Source organism: Podarcis pityusensis, assembly GCF_964106645.2.
Source record: "Podarcis pityusensis genome assembly, chromosome: 4".
Lineage (NCBI taxonomy): Eukaryota > Metazoa > Chordata > Lepidosauria > Squamata > Lacertidae > Podarcis > Podarcis pityusensis.
Window position 1 is genome coordinate 41,830,421 of NC_138027.1, and position 24,752 is coordinate 41,855,172.

The 24,752-nt window shown below is 42.4% G+C and overlaps 1 protein-coding gene across 2 annotated transcripts; it reads right to left on the reverse strand.

Annotated features, from left to right (window-relative positions):
- Positions 1–1,101: 1,101 nt before the first annotated feature.
- On the reverse strand, positions 1,102–18,022 carry POGLUT1 (protein O-glucosyltransferase 1). Of its 2 annotated transcripts, XM_081001544.1 has the most exons (12): positions 17,828–17,981; positions 16,564–16,685; positions 15,696–15,786; positions 14,595–14,738; positions 11,309–11,444; positions 11,060–11,181; positions 10,218–10,277; positions 6,916–7,015; positions 4,932–4,990; positions 3,203–3,370; positions 2,984–3,040; positions 1,102–1,401 (listed from the first exon to the last, which is right to left on the reverse strand). In XM_081001544.1, exons 3-12 carry the CDS (start codon positions 15,722–15,724, stop codon positions 1,245–1,247), a joined length of 1,032 nt encoding a protein of 343 aa, XP_080857670.1. In that variant the 5' UTR covers positions 15,725–15,786; positions 16,564–16,685; positions 17,828–17,981; the 3' UTR covers positions 1,102–1,244. The 2 variants fall into 2 exon arrangements, with proteins under 2 accessions (XP_080857670.1, XP_080857669.1); XM_081001543.1 differs by lacking the exon at positions 16,564–16,685 and having other exon boundaries at positions 17,828–18,022.
- Positions 18,023–24,752: the final 6,730 nt, after the last annotated feature.

Sequence of the window (24,752 nt, forward strand, 5' to 3'; positions counted from 1 at the left end):
CTCAGCCTAGCTAGCCTAGGGAAGTTTTTAATGTTTGAAGTTTTACAGTGGTACCTCGGATTACAAACACTTTGGGTTACAGACTCCACTAACCTGGATGTAGTACCTCAGGTTAAGAACTTTGCCTCAGGATGAGAACAGAAATTATGCGGTGGCAGCGAGAGGCCCCATTAGCTAAAGTGGTACCTAAGGTTAAGAACAGTTTCAGGTTAAGAACAGACCTCCGGAACGAATTAAGTTCGTAACCAGAGGTGCCACTGTATTCTGTTTTTAGTGTTCTGTTGGGAGCCGCCCAGAGTGGCTAGGAAATAGCCACAGTCTGCAAATAAAAACATCCTGAAGGTCCCAGGCCACAGAGAGGTTAGGCTGGCCTCAACTAGAGCCAGGGCTTTCTCGGCTGCGGCTCCAATTTGGTGGAACGCTCTGTCACAAGAGACTAGGGACTTGACATCTTTCCGCAGGGCCTGCAAGACAGAGCTGTTCCACCAGGCCTTTGGTCAGGGCGCAGCCTGACTCCCTCCTCTGGCAATCTGCACAGAATTTTGCTTAACGGTTGCCATCAATTTGATTTTAATTAATTTTTATAATGAAATGTTTTTAGAATGTTGAATTATTTGATTGTTGTTAGCCGCCCTGAGCCCGGCTTTGGCTGGGGAGGGCGGGATATAAATAAAATTATTTCTTATTCTTATTCTTATTCTTATTCTTATTTAGGGTTGTGTAATCATTCATTTTAATGATTATTTTGAATTGCTTTAAAAAGTTTTTCATATTGCTGTGTACCACATTGATGTTTTGCAACAATAAAGACTCGGAGTTTGCAAAGAACTATTGTCCAAACGCTACACAGATCGCATTATTAAATGTTGCATCCATGATGATTCATGAAATGATTCACTCACCAGTAAGAAACTACAGCCCACTCCATAGGATTAATCTGGTGCTAAATGGTGAGTCAGTTAAACATCATGGAACATCAGTTCCCTTTTCAAAAGGATTTCACCACAAAGCAATACTAGAATTCAGTGGAACTTTGGCCTCCCACATATCTGAACACTTCTGGAAAAATCTACTTTCCATGATATTAAAGAAAATTCCAGATTTGATAAAATAGTTTAATACAGTAAGTAACAATAACACTTTCTTTCCTCTAAGCTTGAAGAAAACCGTTCTGCTCTTTGGATTTCACAGTGTCCACAAGTCTTGGTCCTGAACTGGAAATGGAACAGTTTTTAAAAATATTTTTACAGTTCTGTTTTCAAGTTTCTGGATGAAATCTCACTGTAGTGACTCTTTCGTTTAACTTTGTAAGTTAGGGATTTGGAGTATTCAGTCAGAAGTCTCTCCCAGTAACAAGAGATATCCTCCATTCGCAAGTGGTCCATGATGAACTGGCGACCTCTAGAGGCAAGAAAGACAAGCAAAGAGGATGACAACAGTTAGTAGCTTTCATACCTCAAGAACTAAGGATGAAAACTGGCTTAATAATCAGTGCATCTCTTCAAGGAACGGGAGTGCAGTGAGGGAAGGGCTAGGGATCGCTAACAGAAAATTATCTGCCCCATTAAGCTAGAGCTCTCAGGTTTCCTTGGGCATGAAGTTATGATAGTTAATTTGATTTTAAAGAGAACAGCAATAATGTTTGTAGGGATAAACTACAGTACATAAACCATACCAGTCACTTGCAGCAAATGCAAGGAATTATAAGACATGGTAAAGATTAACATTTTGTGGGATAAGCTTTCATGGGCAATTTTTGTACATTTGGAAGGTACATTCAATCCCCAGATCTTAACCTCAGCACATCTCTGTGTGTTTAAGGTGTCACAGGATTTTCATCTTGATTATGTTGAAGATCCCAGTGGTGGGAGACCTTTGACACACAGGATTAACTATGCTCACCAGGTCTCAGAGACCGGCCTGCCAGGGCCTTGTGGGCAAACCATGCCCATCTTTCCCAGGCTCAACATCAGGCCCAGGAATGTTCAACTCATGTCTTGAAACTTCCATCCACGGCTAAAAGGGAGAAGAACTGGGAGTGCATTCTTCCTTTACATCAAAAAGTCAATGCTTTTTTTAATTCAAGAACTACTAAAAGCCACTGATCTGCATAGTAACTTTCCCTTTCAGAAGTGGTCCTCTTTTCCAAAGCAACAAACAGTAAACGATCTCCTCTATTCCCCTCATAATAATGCCCAACCTTATGCTGAACATTCCTTACAATTATTTGAAGGTTAGGTATATTCCCCACGAGGGACGCGGGTGGCGCTGTGGGTTAAACCACAAAGCTAGGACTTGCCAATCAGAAGGTTGGCGGTTCAAATCCCCATGACGGCGTGAGCTCCCGTTGCTCGGTCCCTGCTCCTGCCAACCTAGCAGTTCGAAAGCACGTCAAAATGCAAGTAGATGAATAGGTACTGCTCCGGCGGGAAGGTAAACGGCGTTTCCGTGCGCTTCTCTGGTTCGCCAGAAGCGGCTTACGTCATGCTGGCCACATGACCCGGAAGCTGTACGCCGGCTTCCTTGGCCAATAAAGCGAGATGAGCGCCGCAACCCCAGAGTTGGTCACGACTGGACCTAATGGTCAGGGGTCCCTTTACCTTTTATATTCCCCACCCCTCATTGCACGAGAGCACATACCCAATCAGCATTTTGTTGGGGCGCGTTGACCTGTATACATAAGTCAAAGACCATTGAATTTAAGTTAGTCATGTCCACTGATTTCAACAGGTCAACTCAAAGTATGACTTAGGAGGATACATATCTGAACATGATACCACACTAATACTGAAGGAAGGAATTTGGGATGGAATTTCACTGACTGTTTAAAAGGGTTCTGAATATCATTGCCCTTCAGCCTTTGCAAGTTTTACTTTCAAAAGCTATTATGACCTCTGCCAGTCAGCACAACAGCTGGTGCTCTGCAGTGGGAATAATTGCCTCACGGAAGCTACATATAAGGTTACAGAAAAGGAAAACTTACCTCTTTGAAATTTCTTGGGCTACCTCGTCATTTTCTCTCACAAACTGCAGCAGCTCCCTGAAACAAAGTAGGCAAAGTTGTATAACCTCCAAGTGAATGTATCAGCAAGGATGTTCAACAAACAGCTGGTCTGGAAGCTCCCATGGTACATTGATGTTTCTACCTCAGTACGCAAGGAGCGGTTATTATGCCACTGCAGCTTCAGTTTCAACTTCTCACCTGACATCAGAGAGATCTGATTTGACTGGGATGTAGTGAACCCAAGGTTTCAGCTGAGGGTAGAAGAACTCCAGCCAGTCTTCCCCAACGTGAAACACCAGCGAGTTGCACAAAAAGAGATGCTTGAAGCGGAAACTGGCAGCCACACCTCGGAAGTTGAACAGGTATCTGTATAATAAAAACAGACACCATCTTATAATATTCCCTCTCCTCCAGTAACCAGTGCATTTATTTAATCATTGAACAAAACTGGGTTATGCAGCTTTAGGTGAATTTTATTCTTCTAAAGATTCAAACTTGAATAATTTACAACAATTAATAAATGCTTGCATGCTCTTGAAAGATCTGATCATTGTTCAAGCAGGACTACATCAAAGTTAGCCAACAAGGTGCCTGCCAAACATAGTTGGACTACAACTCCCATCACACCCAGCCAGTGGGGCCAATGGGGTCAGGGTTGATGGGAATTGTAGTCCAATGTCTGGAGGGCAGCAAGCTGCCTATCTCCGAAGATCTGTTAGGTCTCCTTCATATAGTTCTATGAAAAGGGCATGGCTTTTCTTCCTCAACTTGGTTATTCACTACATTAATTGCTTTACAGAAGGGTCATATGGGAAGAACATAAGCCATTTGACTCTTGTCACAGAGTATCGAAAGACAAATACGGCAAATCAAAACTTCCGCAACCACAGTTGCTCCATCTATGGCAGTGCTTCCCAAATTTGGGTTTCCAGAGTTTTTTTAGACTACAATTCCCATCGTCGCTGGCCACTGGTCCTGCTAGATAGAGATGATGGGAACTGTAGTCCAAAAACAAGCTGGAGACCTAAGCTTGGGAAATAGTGATCTATGGTGTTGGCTTGCATTTTGGTTTCAATCCTGGCCCTTATAGTGAGTTCCTATAGTCTACAAGAGTACATTTATCTAAAAAATACTTTAGATAAAAACACAACAGTGCCTGAACATTAGTTGCCAAAGTTTTTGTCCTTAAAAGTCAGGGAGATGGCAGGATGCAGCATCAAAACACAAATGCAGAAGTTACTCTGCTTAAAAAAACCTCTATGCCAGAATCCATAATTTCTATTCCAGGCACCATTCTGCTCTTCCCAAAAGACCTCGGGGAAGTCATTTAACACACTAGTATTGCAGGATCATCATCTGCATGTGGCACTGAAATATCTCACAGAGATACTCAAGGGACCGGAGATGAGAGTGCCTTCGGTTTGCTTTACCAGAAGAGCTGCTGATATTCCACAGAGTATAATCATATCAGCTACTTATTATCCTTAGTAGCACCCAGGGGATATAGTGGTTCTTTGGGATTCCTTGAATGCCTTCCTTAAATTACAATAACTAACACAACTGTGTGACAGAAAGTTTTCATAAGGGTGGAGCGGACAAGCAATTCTCCAAGGCACAAACAGAATGCATATATTCCTGCTTGTGAAACAATTCAGGGTAAGGCAAAAGGTGCCAATAGCAGCAGCATGATGATAGGAGCAAATGCCTTGTCTTGCAACTAATGGTTAATTGAACATCTTTATGGTCTAAAGACTTTTCCAGTATCTATTTTAACATAAAACAAGATAGATAGATGAAAACAGTCCCAATAAATTCTAGACGGACAGTTCAATCCTGCGCATGTCTACTCAGAAGTAAATTCTATTACGTTCAATGGACTTTCCTGACGTATTTATGTATAGAATTGCAGCCTGACACAGCTACTTACTTGTATTTACAGTGGTCTGTTAGTGCAATTTCCTTAGCTGGTGGTTTCCCAAGAGTGTCCTTTAGGAACAATAGATACATATATATTTATTTTAAATTGTTGTTATATATCATCTACCTACTGACTACAACCAAAGTGAAACACCATAAGCACAAGTACAGTTTCTCTGTTAGATTTATTTTCAGAAGGCACAAAATTAGAGTCCCTGTTCCTAAGGAAATCTAAATAAACCTGGAACCTATCACAGAAAATGTAATAGTCCAAATATTTCTAAGGATGCAATCATGTACACGTTTACTTAGAAGTAAGCCTTGTTGAACTCACCTGGGTTTACTTCTAAGTAAACATGCACAGGCTTAAGGTACATATTAAATTTTTGTTTTTTTAAGATTGCAAAAAGCAGTGGTTTCTCCTAATCCATTTTCTTGACATGTGTATATCTGAACCTTCATACTTATTTTAGTGCCAGTCCAAAGTCCTCTTGTCACATGTTCCTTACAAAGAGGCTGGAGCTGCATAATGTTTCCTCACAATGCAGAGCAGTGGGTAGGTCAGTTACAAGCTCATTGGATCATTAAGATTCACAGCAAACCGTCACCTTCATCTAAGTGACAATTCCACTACAGTCCTGGTTATTTCCTCTTCTGCACCTTGAAATGCAATGCAGATATTTAAGCGGAGAAGTTCCAAATTACATCCTGTAGAACATGCCACTCAGTGACAACATAACTAGAGGATGGCAGAGAGACACAACTGGCAAGCCACAAAATAAAACCAGAGCACGAGAATGATTAGTTATGTCATAAGGTAAATGCCAAACCAAGCATCTCAATGAAAATCAAATCAGCCAACAAGCTATGGGACACTCAACCAAAAAAGAATCAGAATATCTGACACATTCCTATTGGGTAGGGTTGCCATATTTTAAAAAGTGAAAATCTGGACACTGCTGGGAAAGTTGTGCTGGAAGAGTGGCTGGGGAAACCCAGCCAGATGGGCGGGGTATAAATAATAAAATTGTTGTTGTTGTTGAGCTTTACTCAGATGCTGCTTCTGAGTGCAGTATTCTGGCTATGTCCAGAATTTCAGACATATGGCAACCCTGCTACTGGGGCACAACCAATAAATTAAGGCAATGCTTAAGATTAGTCACCCCTTAAGATTTCACACTTCCTCCTCAGCCACACACCCACTTCCCAAGCTCCACCCCTCACCAGCCTTCCTCTGCACCCTCCTTGAGTTCTTTTCCCTGCCTGAAATGTCCTTGAACTTTCATAATTCCCCACCACCACCACCACCACCACACCCTGCTTGCCTGGATGGATGGAGGATAGGGAAGACATTGTGAGTGTGTGCAGGAGCAAGTCCAGTCACATTTCTTCCTCTGCCTACTTTTTCCTCTGGCCCTAACATGTGGCCCCTGGAAAGTTTCCCAGAAGGAAATGTGGCCCTCAGTCTGAAAAACATTCCCCACCCGTGCCTTAAGACAATGTATCCTCCTTCACACACTCTCCCAGAAAAAGTGTGTGACATTAGGCTTCATGATTTAATACAAGTGCCATCAGCACGACATGAATCCAGGGCTCTGGCTGCATGATGCTCCAATGTCTTACTGCCATAAATGTAGTTCCCAGCACCTAATTTAAACACGACACTACTTGCGAATAATCTCCCACAGTTAAGTTTTTCCTTTCCTTTTCACATATCCAATGGCACTTTTACACTGGGCTCTCAGGAGAACTAACAAGTAGTCAACAGGAGACATTTCCCCCAATTCTTTCAATTCATACTTATTGTTGAAGTGAGGTTCTTAACCTGTGCTAGTGTTGGCAAGTATGGAACCACGGAGGGGTCATTATTCGAGGATATCAGTGTGTGATCTTATAAATGTGTCCTGACAAACAGGGGCTCTCTTCCTACTGAAGCCAGACTTTGAAACAACAGAACACCCCTTTTCTAAGAGAAAGGAAAGAGCTGTAATTACTTTTTCGGATTTCCAGGCTTGGTTCTTCGTGTACTCTGCGTCAACAAGGTCTGGATTTTCTCGAGAAAGAAGAATGAGGGGATCCCGCTCTGAACTTGTCCTACCAGTGAAACCACACATAAATCTGTTAAATGATGTTCTCCATGGAAGGCAAACTTATCTAATTTACTGAGCAGGAACGATGGTAGGAAGCTGAGCTCCATCAATAATTAGATGAATATATAACACATCATTGCAAATATAAGCGGGTGTGAGGAATGTTTACCCCTCCAGATGTTGCTGGACTACTTCCGGGGTGGCGCCATCGGCAATGGCAGACTCCCTCTGAACAGGAGGGACTAGCTCCGCGGGAAACGGGTCTTTTCCGCTACGGCGAAGCGGGGACCCTTTTAAAAATCACAGGCGGATGAAGCCTGTGACCATGGGACCCGGCGGGCACCTTTAGCGCCCCCCCAACTCGCCAAGGAACCCACTAACGGGCTCTGAAGTGAAGAGGGGAAGTGGCGCAGTGCTGTGAGTCAATTGCTATTTTCGTGGAGCGAAGCCGCACAGCCGTTGCCGGAGAGCGCTGCCTTTTTCCTGGGACAATTTGGACTCTAAAATAAGCACCCGTGAGTACTTAGACTCTGAACAACTGGACATTAGATAAGGACTTGCGAGTAGAAAGGAATTGGATTTTTAAAATCTATTTTAATTTGGTACGGAACGGGAAGGTCTAAACAGGAAGTCAGCCTCCCGGTCTTCTGTAGACAGAATAAAGCAAAGACAACGTAAACTAGAGCTTAGAAAATCGTCTTTAAAGGATTGGATTTCATCATTTAAAATTGTGGAACCCCCCTTCGACAGCAGGAGAAGGAGGGGGATCTTTTCTGGACCGACTAAAGTGAGTTTAAAGTAAAGTAACTTTCCTCCGTCCTGATCCTGGAGCGGGGTGTCAGAACTGACGTTTGAAGTTCATTGACCAGAGACAAGCATTTTGACAGATAGCTAAAAGGAGAGAAACATAGCGATTCCACTGCTTCCCTTCGCATCTTTAAGTAACAAATATTGACAAAGTATCTCAAAAAGGGAAACTTTGTTGCAAGAACAAATAGAAGTTTTCCCCCTAGAGGGAGACTGTGTAACTGTAACCAACTCCAGGGAGCCGGCAGCTGTTATAAACAATCGTGGGAACAGGCATTTGACCTTGCAGGACAATGTATTCAGAAGCTTTGTTGTGTGCTTTCTATAAAACAAATGCCCTATTGGAACAATTACATGAAAAGGTGAATTGGATGGCGACTTCGACTAGAAATTTTGAACAGGCAGTGGGAAATTTTGAACAGACAGTGGGAAAATATGTGGAGACCACTCAGGAAGTAAATCAGGAGTGTGTCCTGACAGAACAGGCCCAACAGGAATATGAGCTTTCGGACTTGACAAATGAACTTGGAAAAAGCCAGATTTGGAAAGAAAAAGTTTGGTTTGGCTTGGAAATGGGGGGCTGGATTGACCCCCCTATGCTGGGATGTTTGGACTTTTCAAATCTGACAATGTGCCGTGGGATGTTTGGGATTGTGGGGGCTCTTAATTTCGGAGGGTCTTTGAAACATGCTTTTAAATACCATATGGAATTCAGTGTTGAATATGGAAAAGGGGCTGATCTGTCGAGAAGGGTTAAAAATATTGCCAAGCTGGAGTCACCACGAGCAGGAGACAAGGGAAAATACAGTTACAAATATGAAGAAGAGCGGCGGAAGGGACATGGAAGAGACTTGAGGGCCTCGGATATAAGGCTGCCAGGTTAATGGGCTAGATCGATGGGATAATAAGGACTGACAAAACCCGGAACCAGGAGGAAGGGACGTTGGATGAAGATTGGATTTGTTTGTATTTCTTTTTTCTACCATTAGAACTGTTTTATAAAATTGTTGAATGTTAGAAAAATGTTGGAATGAAATTACTTGACTTTAGTAAAGATGTTTAAAGAATTATGAAAGAATATTATGGTTATGAGAAGTTGGTAAGGATAAGATTTAAGTTTTAAACTTTAAGGTTTATTTTATTATAGAAAGATAAGATTAAAACAGTTTAGGGTAATGTAATGACAGAATATTAAGAAATATGGAAAGGATTTGCTGGGATAATTAATAACTAGGATACAAAGAAAGGGAGGAGGAGGAGGTCAAAGAAAGAGGGTAATGACAGTTGAGGATATGAGAATAATGAATTTGTTTTTAAATGTTTTTTAATTTTGTGTGATGTATTTTTGCATTTTTTTCCCTTTCTGTCACTTTTTCTCATTTTTGAATTTGTATACATACGGTTGGAAGGGGTTTGGTTTTTTTTTCTACTTTGTTAATTATTTTTATTTTGTATTTTCTACTGTTTTTATTTTATTTGGTAACACCTTGAAAATTTCAGTAAATATCTTATTTAAAAAAACCAGATGTTGCTGGACTACAACTCCCATCATCCAGACCACTGACCATGCTCATTGGGGCTGATGGGAACTCTAGTCCAACATCTGGAAAGCCACAGGTTCTCCACCCCTGAGATACAGAAGATCTAGAATGTATTTTTGCTTCTTCACTGCTTCCAAACACACACAAAAAACCCACAAGCCATCCTGTCATCAAGAAAGTATGAAAGTTATGTTTGAATATAATAAAGCAGAGAAGGAACACGAACAAGAAGTGCAGGAAACTAGCATTTCCTCCACCTCAGCAAAGCCTAAGCTGCTCTGTATCTTGTATATGTAAATCATTAGGGGGTCTTTTGTTTTGAGTATGTTTTGAGTAAAATATTTGGAACAGTGGCTGCACACTAATAGTTACCCGAATGCAGGAAAGACAATCAACAATTGAGAATGTTAGTACATAGTACAGCTGTTTTGTGACTCCCTGGAAAAGACCCTGATGTTGGGAAAGATGGAGGGCACAAGGAGAAGGGGACGACAGAGGAGGAGATGGCTGGACAGTGTTCTCGAAGCTACGAACATGAGTTTGACCAAACTGCGGGAGGCAGTGGAAGACAGGAGTGCCTGGCGTGCTCTGGTCCATGGGGTCACAAAGAGTTGGACACGACTCAACGACTAAAGAACAACAACAGCTGTTTTACTAGGTAACAATCGCCCTGTTCTGAACTGAAAATATCAACCCCTGTTGAGAATGTGTCGGAGCCCTGCTTATATCATTTGTAAACATTAAATCTTCCTGGGCAACACAGTACATAGCCCTAGTCTTGTTAATGCCCTGGTTTTATCACTATACAAATCATCGGTAGTATATCAGTGTTAGGAAGTGGGAACTGAGCTAACCCACCTGGACCCTCGGAAATAGGCTTTCGAAATTTTCTTCTTCCAGGGCCATTTTTCTGCAGAGCTAAGGAGAGTTTGATCAGTACATGATGTTAAAAACATGGACATATAACACCTTAGTAAGAGAAGCAAAGAAATCCATCCTATTTCTCCGAATCCCTTCTTTGGTTTTAGGTTAAGTAACCTCAACTAAACAAACTCTGCTCCATGCTATTAGTTGCATCACCCATTATTCTAGCAAGGCATTTTACCATTTGATTAATGTGCCACTTCTTTCACATCTAAAATTGATGACACTGGAGAGAAACTGGTCAGTTTGTGTCATATTTGGGAATCAATGTATTTATTTCCATCACTGCAGGATGTTCTAGAAAGCAACGATGGCAGCCTCTATGCCATTAAAGGCTGTGAAAAAGAGGGGATGTTAGCAAATTCGAGTTGCTATACAGAGAAGCTGAAGTTCCCCTTAATACATACTCACAAAAATACCAAAACTCTTGCATCTTACTGTTGGATGTCTGCAAAGTCATCGCTACCCCAAATGCTAACTCCTGTTTGGATTTCCACCAATTTGGCTTGTTTAAAGCCCCCCAAATTAGCTGTGCAATCCCATACATGTGTACTTAGAGGTTAGTCCCATTGGATTTGATGGAGCTTACTCACAGGTAAGTGGGTATAGGGCTGCAGCCTCAGCTGGCTTAGATGTCCCTCACAACTTACAAAGCTTGTGGATCACTGCCGTTCTGATGTCATTCTTACTTCCATCTTACAAAGTATGATTGATTTCTTAGGAAACACACTTCAGACTCCACAAAACAAGCTTCATCTTTCTCTCCAGAAACATACCTTTTGAGGCTCTCTCTCATTAGATCCCAACGTCCTAAGCCTGTTGGATAAATTGGCCAAACAGCTGGTCCGCCTTCCCAAAATGTCCAAGCAGGGTACATAATATCATAATATTCCAACGTCTCTCAGAAAATGGACAGACAGAAGCACATTAGTTCCTGCAAAATATCTCCGTAATGAAAGATATTCAAATAAGCGTCTTAGCTGTCCCCACCAAGTATGACCAAGGAGTTGTCCACTCTCTCTCACCTTACTGAAGGAGAAGATGGGTATCTTTGGTTTCATCCACTTGGGCACTTGGGGGTAGTCTCGCACATTGATCACCATCTCCATATCCGGGAGGTTGTTAATGATCTCAAGGATGAAGTGTTCAACCCCACTGCACCTGTGGATAGCAATACGTGCAAGGGGTGGCCTTGAGAATTACTCATATCAAGTGAGACCTGCAAGAAATATGAAGTCCCAGCCATGCCTTCATCGGTCATCCTCCATTTCATTTCCCTTCCTACTCAGTTTTCAGATTTCTCCTGCAAAAGATAGTTAGTGTGTTATGGCCACTAACTGTTAATGGTTTCAGAACTCACAGAGTTAAAGAGTTCTGGTGACGTCTCTTTCCTGAGGCGTGGTTAGAAACACTTAAGGGAGGGGTTTGACTCTAAGTGTTTCAGTCTGACTCTGGGACGCTATGCGAGAGGGAGAATGTGTCAGTTCTCGCCAGGTCTGAATTTATGATGTTATTCTTCATGATTAAAGGCAAGAGGAGATAAGGACTGCCTTGTGTCTGCTCTGATTTATTACACACGTGCTGCAATCCGCTTCTCACCGCTGTGTTACGCTCTGCTACCGGCAAGAGAAAGAGGCCTGAGGAGGACTTTTGCAGGAGGCACGGATAGCTTGCAAGCAGAGTTACGCAAGGGAAGTGTGCCAGGCTCCATGTTCAGTCTCTGTTTACACTCTTGTCCAGCGTAAATCTCAAGACATTGATCACCATCTCCATATCCGGGAGGTTGTTAATGATCCCAAGGATGAAGTGTTCAACCCCACTGCACCTGTGGATAGCAATACGTGCAAGGGGTGGCCTTGAGAATTACTCATATCAAGTGAGACCTGCAAGAAATATGAAGTCCCAGCCATGCCTTCATCGGTCATCCTCCATTTCATTTCCCTTCCTACTCAGTTTTCAGATTTCTCCTGCAAAAGATAGTTAGTGTGTTATGGCCACTAACTACCGTATTTTTTGCCCTATAGGACACACCGGCCCATAGGACGCACCTAGGTTTTTTTTGGGGGGGGGGAATAAAGCAAAAAAAAATATTCCCCCCCCCCAGCTGCGGGGCTGGGGCGGGGGAAGCCCGAGCTTTTAAAAACGCACCTACCGTAGTTTTTAGAGGAGAAAAACAAGGGCTGCAGGCTCCCTAGGCTGCGGATATCTGCCCGAAGCACGGGGTGCTCTGCTTCAGCGCGCCCCGCGCTCCGGACAGCAGGCTGCTATCCGCAGCCTAGGGAGCCCTGCGGGAACTCCCGCGAGCTCCCCAGGCTTGCTGATAGCTTCCTTCAGCGAAAGCCTGCATTCGCCCCATAGGACGCACACAGATTTCCCCTTCATTTTTGGAGGGGAAAAAGTGCGTCCTATAGGGCGAAAAATACGGTAATACGTACTAACATATTTTGTGGAGCTGGCTTCAAGCACCAGGCCCATTGGCAGACCAACTCTGTGTTACAAAGATGTCTGAAAACGTGGCATGAAGGCTGACAACATCAACCCTGCTGTGTGGGAATCCCTTGCAGACAACTGTAGTGCCTGAAGACAGACAGTCAGGTCATGTATTCAAAGCAGTGACCAGAGGAGAAATGACTGCTGGGAGAAGAGCAGAGAGAAGAAATGCCATGGTGCATCTGCAGCAGGATAACTGGCTGCTTTCATTTGCCCCAGCTGCAATGAAACATGTCTCTCCCGTATTGGTCTCTACAGTAACTCTCCAACGGTTTGACTTTAACCCCAATGGCACACACTTTCCATTGTGTCATGAAACAGATGCCAAAATTTGTACTTATGCAAATATTGGGGTTTTATTCAGTTTTTATTGAAGTAAATGTCCCTACTGATTTATTGTAATGGAACCTCGAAGCAGTTTTCCCCAAGTCTGCCAATATCACCTCCTTGTACATGGGTAGTGCTGTTTTGGCTACCTAAGGGTGAACCCTTGAAATTTTTATAGACAATGTCGATGGAATTACTTGTCCATATGTTAGGACTCTGTGCTCTAATGACTGATACCTTAAACTCAGTTATATTGTGAAAATAAGCTCAAAAAAATTCAGAGAACTACCCGCATGAGATGGGAGGGATACACCAGTGTTAACTGTTTGAGTTAAGAGTCAATAAGTCCTGAGTTTGAGCCTCACCCACAAACTTACCAGGTGGCCCCAAGCAAGAAACTCCCCATCTCTCATTATCCCCTTCAGCAGTCTTCCTCTGCCTCACATTTGCACTTATAGGGCTTCATACAATTCAACAGAAGAAAAATTATACTAACTGGATATGGAGGGATGCTGTAAGGATTATTGAGAATGTATATATAGCATTTTTCTATCACAGATAGCGTTCAACTGCATGTTACTCAGAGTAGACCCATTAAAATTAATGAATGTGACTAAGTTTGTCCCCTTAATTTCAATGGGCCTACTCTGTGTAAAACTTTGTTGACTCCCGCCCATTATTTTTGTATTACTCCTTCCCTCAAGAACTACAGGTTCTCCTCCCCAGCCTGCACTTATATCCTCCCCGTATGGTAGGTTATGTCTTCTAGTTGAGTTTTGTTGTTGTGTGAGGATTTGAACATAGGTCTCACCAACCCTAGTCAAGCACCCAAACCACTATACCACACTGAAGGTAAAGTGTCCATGTCTTGAAGACCAAGACTTGAATGAAGGCACACCACACAAGCAGCAGAGATGGTGAAGGAAAGAGTAGGTTGAATGCAAGGCAATTGATAAAAGGCTAATGGGGTCTCTCTAGGTAGACTTGAAAGGAAGCAGCCAAACAGAGGACAGAGAAAGGCTTTTATACCCATAGGAACAGCATGACCACACAAAAAGCCCAGGGACTGAAATGAAAGAGGAAAGCAATAGGGACACATTGCAATGCTGGTGTTGTTTGCTCTTTACTACAAGTATAAACCAAGCTGGGCGCAGACACAAGCTCCTTCTGACACCCAAACAACTGTTTTTAGACAACTCAGCAAGTTATCCCTTTCCATTATCCTTGCTCCCAAGAGGCATTTATTGCCGATTTCTTTCAGCTTCTAACCCGCATCACCCCCTCGTACAACTAAAGTGCCATGTCAATATTGATTTCTCACAAAAGCAAATGCAATTTCTACATTTCAGGCAAAGCAATGCCTCATCAGTTTCTTCCTCTTACACTGGAATTTAGCCCTTTCAAATGTTTTCTGCTCAGTGACCCATAGGTTAAGGAGGCTAGGGAGATTTTCTTGTTTCTCTCTCTCTCTGATACATTCCGTATTGCTCTCACCTTGCAGGGAACATGCAATCATGTTCACGGTACAACTTCTTCTCAATGATCTGGTAGTGCGTCCCAAGCCTTCGACTGATTGCTTCTGACAGCAGCTCCTCGGAGATCCCCTCTCGGAAGGGAGCCAAGTCCTGTTCCCTAACTCTAAGGGAAGAAAGATTCCACCCATCATTAAACACATTAAGGAAAATTAGTATAACAGCTAAGTCATTCTAGGAAGGGATTTTAGCATGGGATGGTTCAATACAATCACTTTAGTAGAATATATTGAACTTGCTGCCTTGCACAGAGAGAGAGGGAGCTGAAACAGGGAGCTACTTTAAACTATGAACACCATTGGGTCCACCTAGTAACAATATTACTATATTTCCAACAAAGACGCGATATTTCCTCTCTACATTTGGTTGATACACACAAATAATCAGAACCTATTTTTAATGACCCTGTGTCATTAAATATTAAATATAGGAATTAATATCAATATTAATTCAATTCTGTGTTGGGGGGATTTTTCTGTGTTATAGTTGTTATTTATTAAATTGCTATACCATCCTTCATCCGATTGATTGTGGATTGATATTTTAAGGTACTATATTTCAAGCTGATAGTCTGTTGTGTTTAGTGCTTTATTACTGCGAGGCTCTGTCATCTGTAACAAGCAATTCATAAACAGGTGGTGGTGGTTACAATGTTAAATATTACTATTTCAAGACAGCACACGTTCCAACTAGACATGCCATGCAGTTAGCAACTGTGTGAACGAATTCCATGTGCAAAATTTGTTAAAAGCCAGTGGCAGGTGCTAATCCAGACTGGGACCTCAGATGGGTTAACCCACGCATCAGTTCTCAATCTCGAGCAGGGTACCACCCATGCTATTTATTCTTTAAAAGAAACCTTCACAATTAACTGTGTAAATGGTGTCAGGTCTGATTTGGCACACATCATCTGCTTCCCAATAACGAGGTTGTTGCAAATGATCCCCAATAACATGAGGTGCTTATAATTCAGCATACTTAGGGTAACACCTTCAACCTAGAGTTGGTGAGTTATATCACACTGTAAGTATTAATTGGATTGTGAGAGATGCTGGCCCCTTACCTTTGATGACAGCTGCAGTTTGCCTGCATACATGGTTTGTAGTTCTCCACAGCTCTGTCTATCTGAACCAAGAATTTGCTCCATTTTGTATCTGAAACATACATAAGGAGGATTAAATTCTGGTCAATCTGACACAATCATCAAGAGGTCCCACTGCCCACCTACACAGGATAAAGGTGCCAAGATTGGCCAAGGCTTTGTCCTGTGTGTTGAGAATGAATCTGGATCCAGCCTCCTGTTCAGTGACTTAACCACAGCACCTTCAAGGAAAATGCTGTGAACCCCTTGTGGGTGGACCTGGCCAAATTCTCCCACCATTTATTTGCCCTCCAGAACTTCTCAACACTCCCCTGAATGTATAATGGTATTTCCTTGCTGAATCCCTTCTCAAAGAGTTGCATTTCACAGTAACGAGTATTGGTCAACTTTCTTGTATCATTTATACTGCCCTGAACTCTTTGAAGGAAGGGAAGGGTTTTATTGTATATTTATTTAATTCTATTTCCTTCCAGCCTTTCTTCTGTCGTGGAACTGAAGGTGGTGCATGTTGCTCCTAGGAGGCCACCCATCCAGGCACTAACCAGGCCTAGATCTGTTTAGCTTCAGCAAGGTGGTAACCTCATGGACCTTCAGACCAGCAATGATGTGGGAGGTTGAGGGACTCGGTTTTGTAGCTTTCTGGCATCACATTTCCACATGTGACTGGTGTAGTGGCAGGCTTGTTTCTGAGACCTAATCTAGTGATGAAAGGGTAGCCTGTCTTACAGGAAATCTGCTTTAAACCCAGAAACCCAGCTTCAGCAACACAAAAAAGTTACAATCCTTGAATATCAGTCAGGTGCTGCTTCCTTGTCTTTTCAGTGCCTACCAAAGACCTTCCTCTGTCAACGAGCCTTTTAGGTTGAGATTTCGCCCAATCTGTGCTGGCACTGGAATTGTTTTTCAGATGTTTTTATTGATTTAGCTCTTGTTGTTTACTGCCCTGGGCTCCTTTGGAAGGAAGAGCAGGATATAAATTCAATATATAAATAAGTCCTAAAACACACTGACTTACCCAAGCAAACCCACTGAACATGGTGTGGGGACTTACTTCTGAATTAGCATGCATAGAATTGCACCACAGGAAATTAAAGAATTAGGCATTAAAACAGTTTTGCCTGTTTGAGTTAGTACACTTACACCAAGTGAAGTTTTTTTAAAAAAATTGCTGCTGTTCAATCCATGCACATCCTTCCATTTCTAGACCAGATTGCCTGACTGAGGTGCATGGGTTGGAGCTTTGGAAGAGAATGCTAAGCCCCACAAAGAGTCTGCTATCACCAGCAGAAGTGGACTGTGTAACATGTCAAAAGTTTTGACATTTTAATGATGCAAGAGCAACTTTATCCTTGCCCCAAATGTTTGAAGAAAACAGTGCACTCCAAGAGTATCTAAAATTGGGACACTCATTTCATTTTGCCTGCAGGTCCGCTTTGCCATTACTCTGGCAGGAGGGGGAAACACAAGTTCCAAGACAAAGACGACCCCCATGTGTTTTTTAAGGGTATGAGTTTCATCAGGGCCTTCCTTCCTTCCTTCCTTCCTTCCTTCCTTCCTTCCTTTTCTCTCTCTCTCTCTCTCTAACACACACACACACACACACACACACACGGTTAATATTTTAAGTTGGGTAAATCAGTTCCTGTTTGCTGAGCAGTACTGTGCTGCCCCCACCAGAAGCCGCAGAAGCACTTCTTGAGCAGTTAAGCAGGGAAGTTCTCGGAGACTTCAGAATTTCTGCGGGACAAAGAGAAGGGAGCCACTTAGGAAGTATCAGTTTTGCCTTTGGGCACGCATCGCTCCATGTGGCCAGAACCGGGACCGGAGGCGGCGATCCAAGACTGCAAGACTCTCCTACGCTGGTTTTTATAGGTCGGTCGGTCTCTCTCTCTCTCTCTCTCTCTCTCTCTGTCTCTCTCTCTCACACACACACACACACACACACACACACACACAGAGCAGCCTACTGTTAGCAAAGCTGTAACAACGAGAAGCAAGGACAAGAAAGCGGCGCACCGGGGCTGCGCACATGCCAACGGGAGACGCGACCCCTCTGCAAAGCAGGATCCCGGCGGCATTTACTCCAGACTCACCAGCCGAGCTCTTCCCCCAGCACAGAACAAATAGAAACAGGCTTGCAACTTGTAGCAGCCGCGGATGCTCCATCGTGCCAGCTCCAGCCACAGCGCTTGCGCAGCACCATCAAAAGCTCCGGCGCTCCATTAGGAAGGTTTCATTGAGCAACGGAAAGGACGGAACCTCTGGTCCCACGGCGCCTCGAGCCCTTAACTACGCATGCGCGAAAATTACGTCCCTGCTGTGCCGCTCTGATTTATGGGGCTTGTAGTTTATCATCGGCGAGTAGCAGTACACAGTTACATGTCTACGCGGAAGTAAGCCTCTTGGAAAAGTCAGTGTGGGCAGCATTGCGCCCTAGATGTCTCTGACGCGTTTGCACGATTGCAAATATTCCGATGCGCATTTACGCCTCCCCTCATTGAACTCAATGGGCTTGCTTGCGAGTAGTCAATACCCACAAAAGTAGGCGTGAACAATAAGATAAGACTCCCTTATCTGGGGCCACGACCACTTCGGAAGACCTACTGGAACCACCAGATCTGAGATCTTCGGGGGGCGGGGGGAGTAGTACAGAAATTGTTTATTTTTTAAAAAAATACAATATCTGGAAACCTTATTAATCCGCCGCTGATGCGCTTCCCGTTGTCCGACCAGCAGGATGATTCTGGCCTCTGACGGAGCCCAACGGAGAAGGAACGAGGCCTGTGCAAATCAGCCTTATGCAACCCAATCTTTTGACTTGCAACCGCTGTTTACTTGCAACTAACTGATCGCTCTGGGTTCAATGTACCTAAGACGGCGGCTTCCCCGAGCTCCGTAAGGAAGCCGGCAAGCCGTTCCAGTAGCATCGGAGCGGCGGTGGGCTCAGACTTGCTGTCCTCGTCGCAAGCGCGAGCAAACGGGTCAGCCAACGCCGTTTCCCATGCGCAAAGGCGCGTCGGAGCGCGGAACTCTCCCGGGCGCGCGTCTTCGGCGCTCCTTCTCAAAGGGGATCCTGAACACTAGGCACCGTGGGCCACACTTGACATTCAGTACTCTTTTAAAAAAGGCGAATGCTAAGATGCTCCATACGAGAAAAACGAGGATTTAAAGTGTGCTTTAAAAATAGAATGCCCAGAAGGCACTAAAACAAGACCGTGCACCTAGCCCACCTCACAGGGTTATGGGAAAAGTGATAGTTGGTGGGGGAAAGCCATGTATGGTGCTCTGCAGAATTGTCCCACTGAGGCCAAAAAAGGGGAAAGAGAGAGAGAGATTTAAGGCTACATAAGGCTACAACTGTACCATTGGCCTAAGTGGCACTTCTGAGTAAACGTTTAAATATTGAAACAAAATAAAATAAATAAAATAAATAAATTCTTCCAGCAGCACCTTAAGAGACCAACTCAGTTAGTCATTGGTACGAGCTTTCGTGTGCATGCACACTTCTTCAGATACACTGAAACAGAAGTCACCAGACCCAATATTGGAAAGCAATACAGGTACTATATATATATATATATATATATATATCCATATTGCTTTCTGTTTTAAATTCATAAGGAATATTTATGAACCAGTAAGGTAGCCGTACTTAGGCTTTAAAGTTAATGCAGACTTACTTGGGAGTAAGTCCATTGAATTCTGAGGGTGTTGCTTTGAGTAGGCATGTGTTGGATTGTACTGTTTGTCTAGACAAGATGCAAGATTTTAGACTGCTAATCTCAATGACCACTCTGTTTCATTTATTTTAATATATCACCATATTCTGTGGTCTAATCTCACAAGGCCTTAACTTTCTTGGGACATAGCAATCTATTATCGCCATCTGTCTTTTGCATGTAAATAGAGTTAACTAGAGTATCATAATGTCAAAAAAATGTCCCTGATGTGACTCCACATTGATTTTCAATTATCCTTTTTTCCTTTTGGGAATCAAAACATGATAAACCACTTCAGCTGGCAGGAACTTGAGGGGAAATGAGCAGCCTTGCAGAGTGCCCAGAATGGATTTCAGTAACATCAGGAGACCTATTAAGAAGAAGAAACTAAAATCTGAAAAGTACACTGATGAATGGATGAATTCATTTTTCATTCATATTCATGTAAACTTTACACAGGGACTGTTCCAGTTAGGGAGAACTCTCCAACAAAACTTTAAATGAGATTCTTCCATGCAAAGAAATAGCCTGCCATAGAGAAAACAAGTTGATCAAAGATGAGTCGAGGGAGTCCCATCATTCCCTCCTATCCCAGTCTCTTGCTAAATAAACTAATCATCTTTCCATCTGAGATTTTGCAGTTTCAAAGTTCACTAGCTTCATCCAACTAATCACCCCAGGAGAGAAGCTGCCAATAATGGATAATTAAGTTGCATGGGGCTCTATTAAAACTTTAGAAGACAATATTTTTGAGATCTGTAGTTGCAAATTAGCTGCAATGGGCATTGTTAAGGAGACACTGTTTGCATAAAGACATAAACAGTAGGGGGAAGTACATTAAGATTATTCCCCAGTGATTGAGAATTGCAGCAAATTCATTTTACTCAATTCCAAAATTAGAAATAGAGCCCTGAGCATTCATTAAGGAATGCAGTTGTGCTGCAGACAGGAACATCAAGACAGAACTCCAGAGACCTTCCTTTCCATTCTGGCATACAAAATGATTGGCGTTTTCTTTTTTTAAAAAAGTGGGGCGGCAGGCGGGTGGGGGATGAAAATCAAACAGTAACAACTTTACATTGAAGTGAACAATGTGACTACTGCTTAGATACATTGATGGTCAAACCATATGACCTTTCAACACCTAATTTTATGGCCTCGTTTATTGAAAATTTCCATTGAGATATTTAAGTACTGCAAGCTGCTATAGTTGGGAGTGCCTGACATTTTCAAGTGTGCTTGCTTCAAAAGAGAGAATGAGACAGAGCTCTAATTCTGACAGGGACCTTGTAATGTGTGCTAATAAAATCATAAAGCAGCTGCATTGTTTTTGTTTGTGTGTATAATTGTCCAGAGCTTTATTCTACTGGGTCAAATTATTTCAAGTTAGAAGGTTAACCTTTAGAAATTCAAGAAATTAAAATCCCATCAGACATTTTGGAAATTTTCACATGATGAAAGAACAGGGTGAAATCTAATTGCAACTACTAGGAGTATTTACATAGCTCAAACGTTTCCATAGATTTGATGTCATTGCAGAGGAACCCCTGCACTTCAGAAGATCAAGAACAGGATGTGTCTGAATGATTACCTGTTGGAATATCTCCAATCCCAGGGTTCCAAATTGCAACTGAATGACAAGGCCCTGAGTTAAATAAGCAAAGAAAGAGATGCATAAATTCCATGTCTTCATAATCAGACACAAAAGCAGGTTTTGTCTTTACTAGACCTTTCTACAGGGCCGGATTTAGGTTTGATGAGGCCCTAAGCTATTGAAGGTAATTTTATGTGTCCAGCTGTCCTTTGTCAACAACAAATTGTCGCTGATTTTTGTGTTGAATATATGCTATATGGTAATTTATGGACCTAATAGGTATCTAAAGCCATTTTATTAGCTTTTTATCTTATATTTTGGAAATGTACATCCAGTTTTTTTCTCTTTAAATTGTTTTTGGGGGGGGCAAGAGAGTGGGGCTCTAAGCTATAGCTTGTTTAGCTTGTACGTAATCTGGCACTGCCTTTCTATCTCCTTATTCTGGATAAAGACCCTACATGAAACCTGGCTAGATTATTCTGTGGAGTTTTAATAAAAAAAAAACCATCCAAGGACCAGGACTGTTTATGAGTGTGTTGGCTCAAGTAGATCAGCCCTTAGTTTTAGCGTGAATATGAAGCAGTAAATCTGATCTTCAGTCAAATTCAACTTCTTCTTATATCTTTACTCGAAGAAACAAAAAAGTCATAAATATAAAAGCAGCAAAGAGCAAGGAACATTCTGTGCTGCATTTGTATTTTCATGCAGTTCCTTCAGTGGTCTTATATTTGAGTCACTTAGGCTGCAATCCTTCTTCTTATTCTTTGGCGATCACTCACAGCTGAGTAAGATTGTCTTCCATAAACACGGTTTTAACAATGAGTCTGTAAGTGACTGTGGAGGCCAATTCTGGATCCACACGTCCTTCCACAGTGGGGACATTGGTTTCCAGGCAGGAGTTGATCACGGTGTGGATTTGCCAAGTGTCCCTTCCTCCTAGCACGTTTCTCCCTTGCGTCCTGAGTTCGAGTGTCTTCAAAGCCCACGACCCCTTTGGTAAAGGCTGTTCTCCAACTGGAGCGCGCGCAGGCCACTTGCAGAGAAGTAAGCTCTGTTGAACTCAATGGGGATGGCAGACATGTGGAATTGCACTAGGAGCGACACTGCCTCAGAGGTGCATTTTGTGAATTGGATAAGTCTAAGATAACCAACTCCCTGCCTTTAGAAAGAAAATACAGTGTATGTTTGCAAAAGACAGTCAAAGCTTGCATCTCTTTGGAAAGATAATATCTGGCCTTAGACGCTTGCTGTGAATAATTCTCCACTCCCCCCCCCAAAAAATTATTTTGAATAAATACTAACAAATTCAATTGTTTCTGCAAGCTCTGCTGCTACTTCCCTTATGTGGTGGTGGTAACACATGCAGCTTAAATCTGGGGACAGTAGATACAGACACAAGCCATAATGACTGAGCAGATGTGGCAAAGACATCCTTTTAGTTTGTTAGTTCAGAACTGATGAGCAATTCAGCTGCAGCCCAAGCTTCCAAGTGTTGGAATACTCTTAAAGGTCAACTGCAAAGTTCTTCCTGGAACTTACAGTCGAAAAACAATACTGGGTAGCATTAGAAGCCACCTGCCCAGAAGCTCCTCTAATGACTCTCCTTTTCACAGGGCTGTTCTGAGGCTTCCCTGTCACTCTGAGCTCCTTGGAGGAAAAGAGTGACACAAATGTAATACACAAACAGCAATTTCATAAGAACCAATGTGGTACAAGGGTTACAATTGCTGGAGCAGCAGCTCCCAACTGAGCCATGAAACTTACTGAGTGGTCTTGGACCAGATTCTCCTGTACCTCTCAAGGTTGCTGTTGTAAGGAAAAAATGGGAGGACCATTTATACTGCCCTGAATTCCTTGGTGGAAGAGAGGGATAAACGTGTGATTAAATAATAATAATAATAGCCAATCAGACATTCAGATGTATATTCATGCAAGCGCATAGTGGATGCTAGAATCATGGCCACAACACTTATTCTTCTTCATACAGCCTAAGATGTTCATGCATGCAAGTTTATTTTTTTCCCTTCAGTGATCACACAATGTTGTTGTCTTCATCAAAATGCCATCCCACAAACCCACCCACCCCATCTAATCCAGATTTACCATTTCTGTCTTGTTGTTTGTTACATAGTGGATAGTCTGCAGAAATGGTAGACCTGAATTAAATGGGGAGATACCGTAGAGTGGCATTTTGATGGGAATGACCTCTGCATCTGTAAGCAGCACCAAGCAAGAATGCAGCTAATGAAAGCAATGTCTAAACCAGGCTTCCCCAAACTCGGCCCTCCAGATGTTTTGAGACTACAATTCCCATCATCCCTGACTACTGGTCCTGCTAGCTAGGGATCATGGGAGTTGTAGGCCAAAAACATCTGGAGGGCTGAGGTTGAGGAAGCCTGGTCTAAACAAACTGAATGTTTTGGATTTGAGCTTTGAACTTTTTTTACGTTACATGAGAAAATGACAGCTCTTCTCAAGTGACATCCTTTAATTCAGATGTTTGAGTGTTGTTAATGTGCTACAGAAAATAGAAGAGTGTCATTTTCAATGAAATAGATAATTGGTCTTCAGCTGGTGCATCAGGATCCACATCATTCGAACTAAGGTGGGTTGCAACAGTAGCACTTCCACTATGAAAATATGTGGTAGAAAATTAAAATTTAAGACCCTAAATGCATGTTTGGGCTTAAATGATATGAAAAAGATTATTATTGTTGTTGTTATATTATTATTATCCCAGCCACTCTGGGCAGCTTCTGGGGGAGGTGTGAAAAACAGATTAACTTGCCACATATTAAAACCTCCCAAATCTTCAGATGCAGTTCGGTAGTCATGCTGAAGTTCAAACAGCTATGGGAAAACCAAATCTTAGTCATATTTTCATTACTGCTCAAGCTCAGAATGCCAAACCCACCACAATCACACACACACTTGGATTTCCAGGGCATCAGTATTAACTGAGCAAGTGGAAGATTGCTGATGGGAGAATAATATGTAAGCTTTGGTAGTATCCTTAGCTGAAGTTTACAGTATTGCAAAAGCTATTTCTTAGAAAATTATACCCTAAACCTGTTCTTCAAATAAAATCCATTTTGTACCCTAAATAGCATCTTTATCATTATTCACTGTAAATGAAATTCTCATTCAAGTGCAACAATGGCAAAATGCCAGCTGACTTTAAATGCAGCCAGGCTTTCATCACATATATATGTATATTCTCTAGATGGGTAAATTTTATGTTTTTGTCATTTTTGCTGTTTTCCTTAAAAGCAATAAACAGTTAAATTACCTGTTATTTGCATATGTCCCTGAGATACTTCTCCGAATACAATATGTCCCCCAGGTCTTAGACTGACGGTTAAATAGTGCTTCCTGAATTAATCTATAGGAGCCTGAGAGGAAGCGATGCTGATGTTCATTGGTAAATACAGTACAGCAATTTCAGGTAGGTACCTGTATGCTTTCTTAACAGCGTTTTGGGTTCTCACATTGATAAGTCACATTATCCTGCCAATAGAACTCTAGGCTCATTCTTGCTAGGACCAGACTGTCAGGAATGAAATGTATGAATTATGCTTGATCTATCTGTAATAGTATTTCTATAACGGAATGGCCATTGTGGAGGTGGAGTTTGCAATCTAAGCTACTGGAAGTCATGAGTTTTACCTCCAGGTTCAATTTTGAAGGGCCATTGTTCAGTGGTAA

Coding starts and splice junctions, on each gene's coding strand:
- POGLUT1 (XM_081001543.1), bottom strand. CDS start 17,900: ATGGAGCATCCGCGGCTGCTACAAGTTGCAAGCCTGTTTCTATTTGTT. Junction 10,278..11,059: donor ATGAGAGAGAGCCTCAAAAG/GTATGTTTCTGG, acceptor AACTCTCCTTAG/CTCTGCAGAAAAATGGCCCT. Junction 3,371..4,931: donor ACAGACCACTGTAAATACAA/GTAAGTAGCTGT, acceptor TTTATTATACAG/ATACCTGTTCAACTTCCGAG.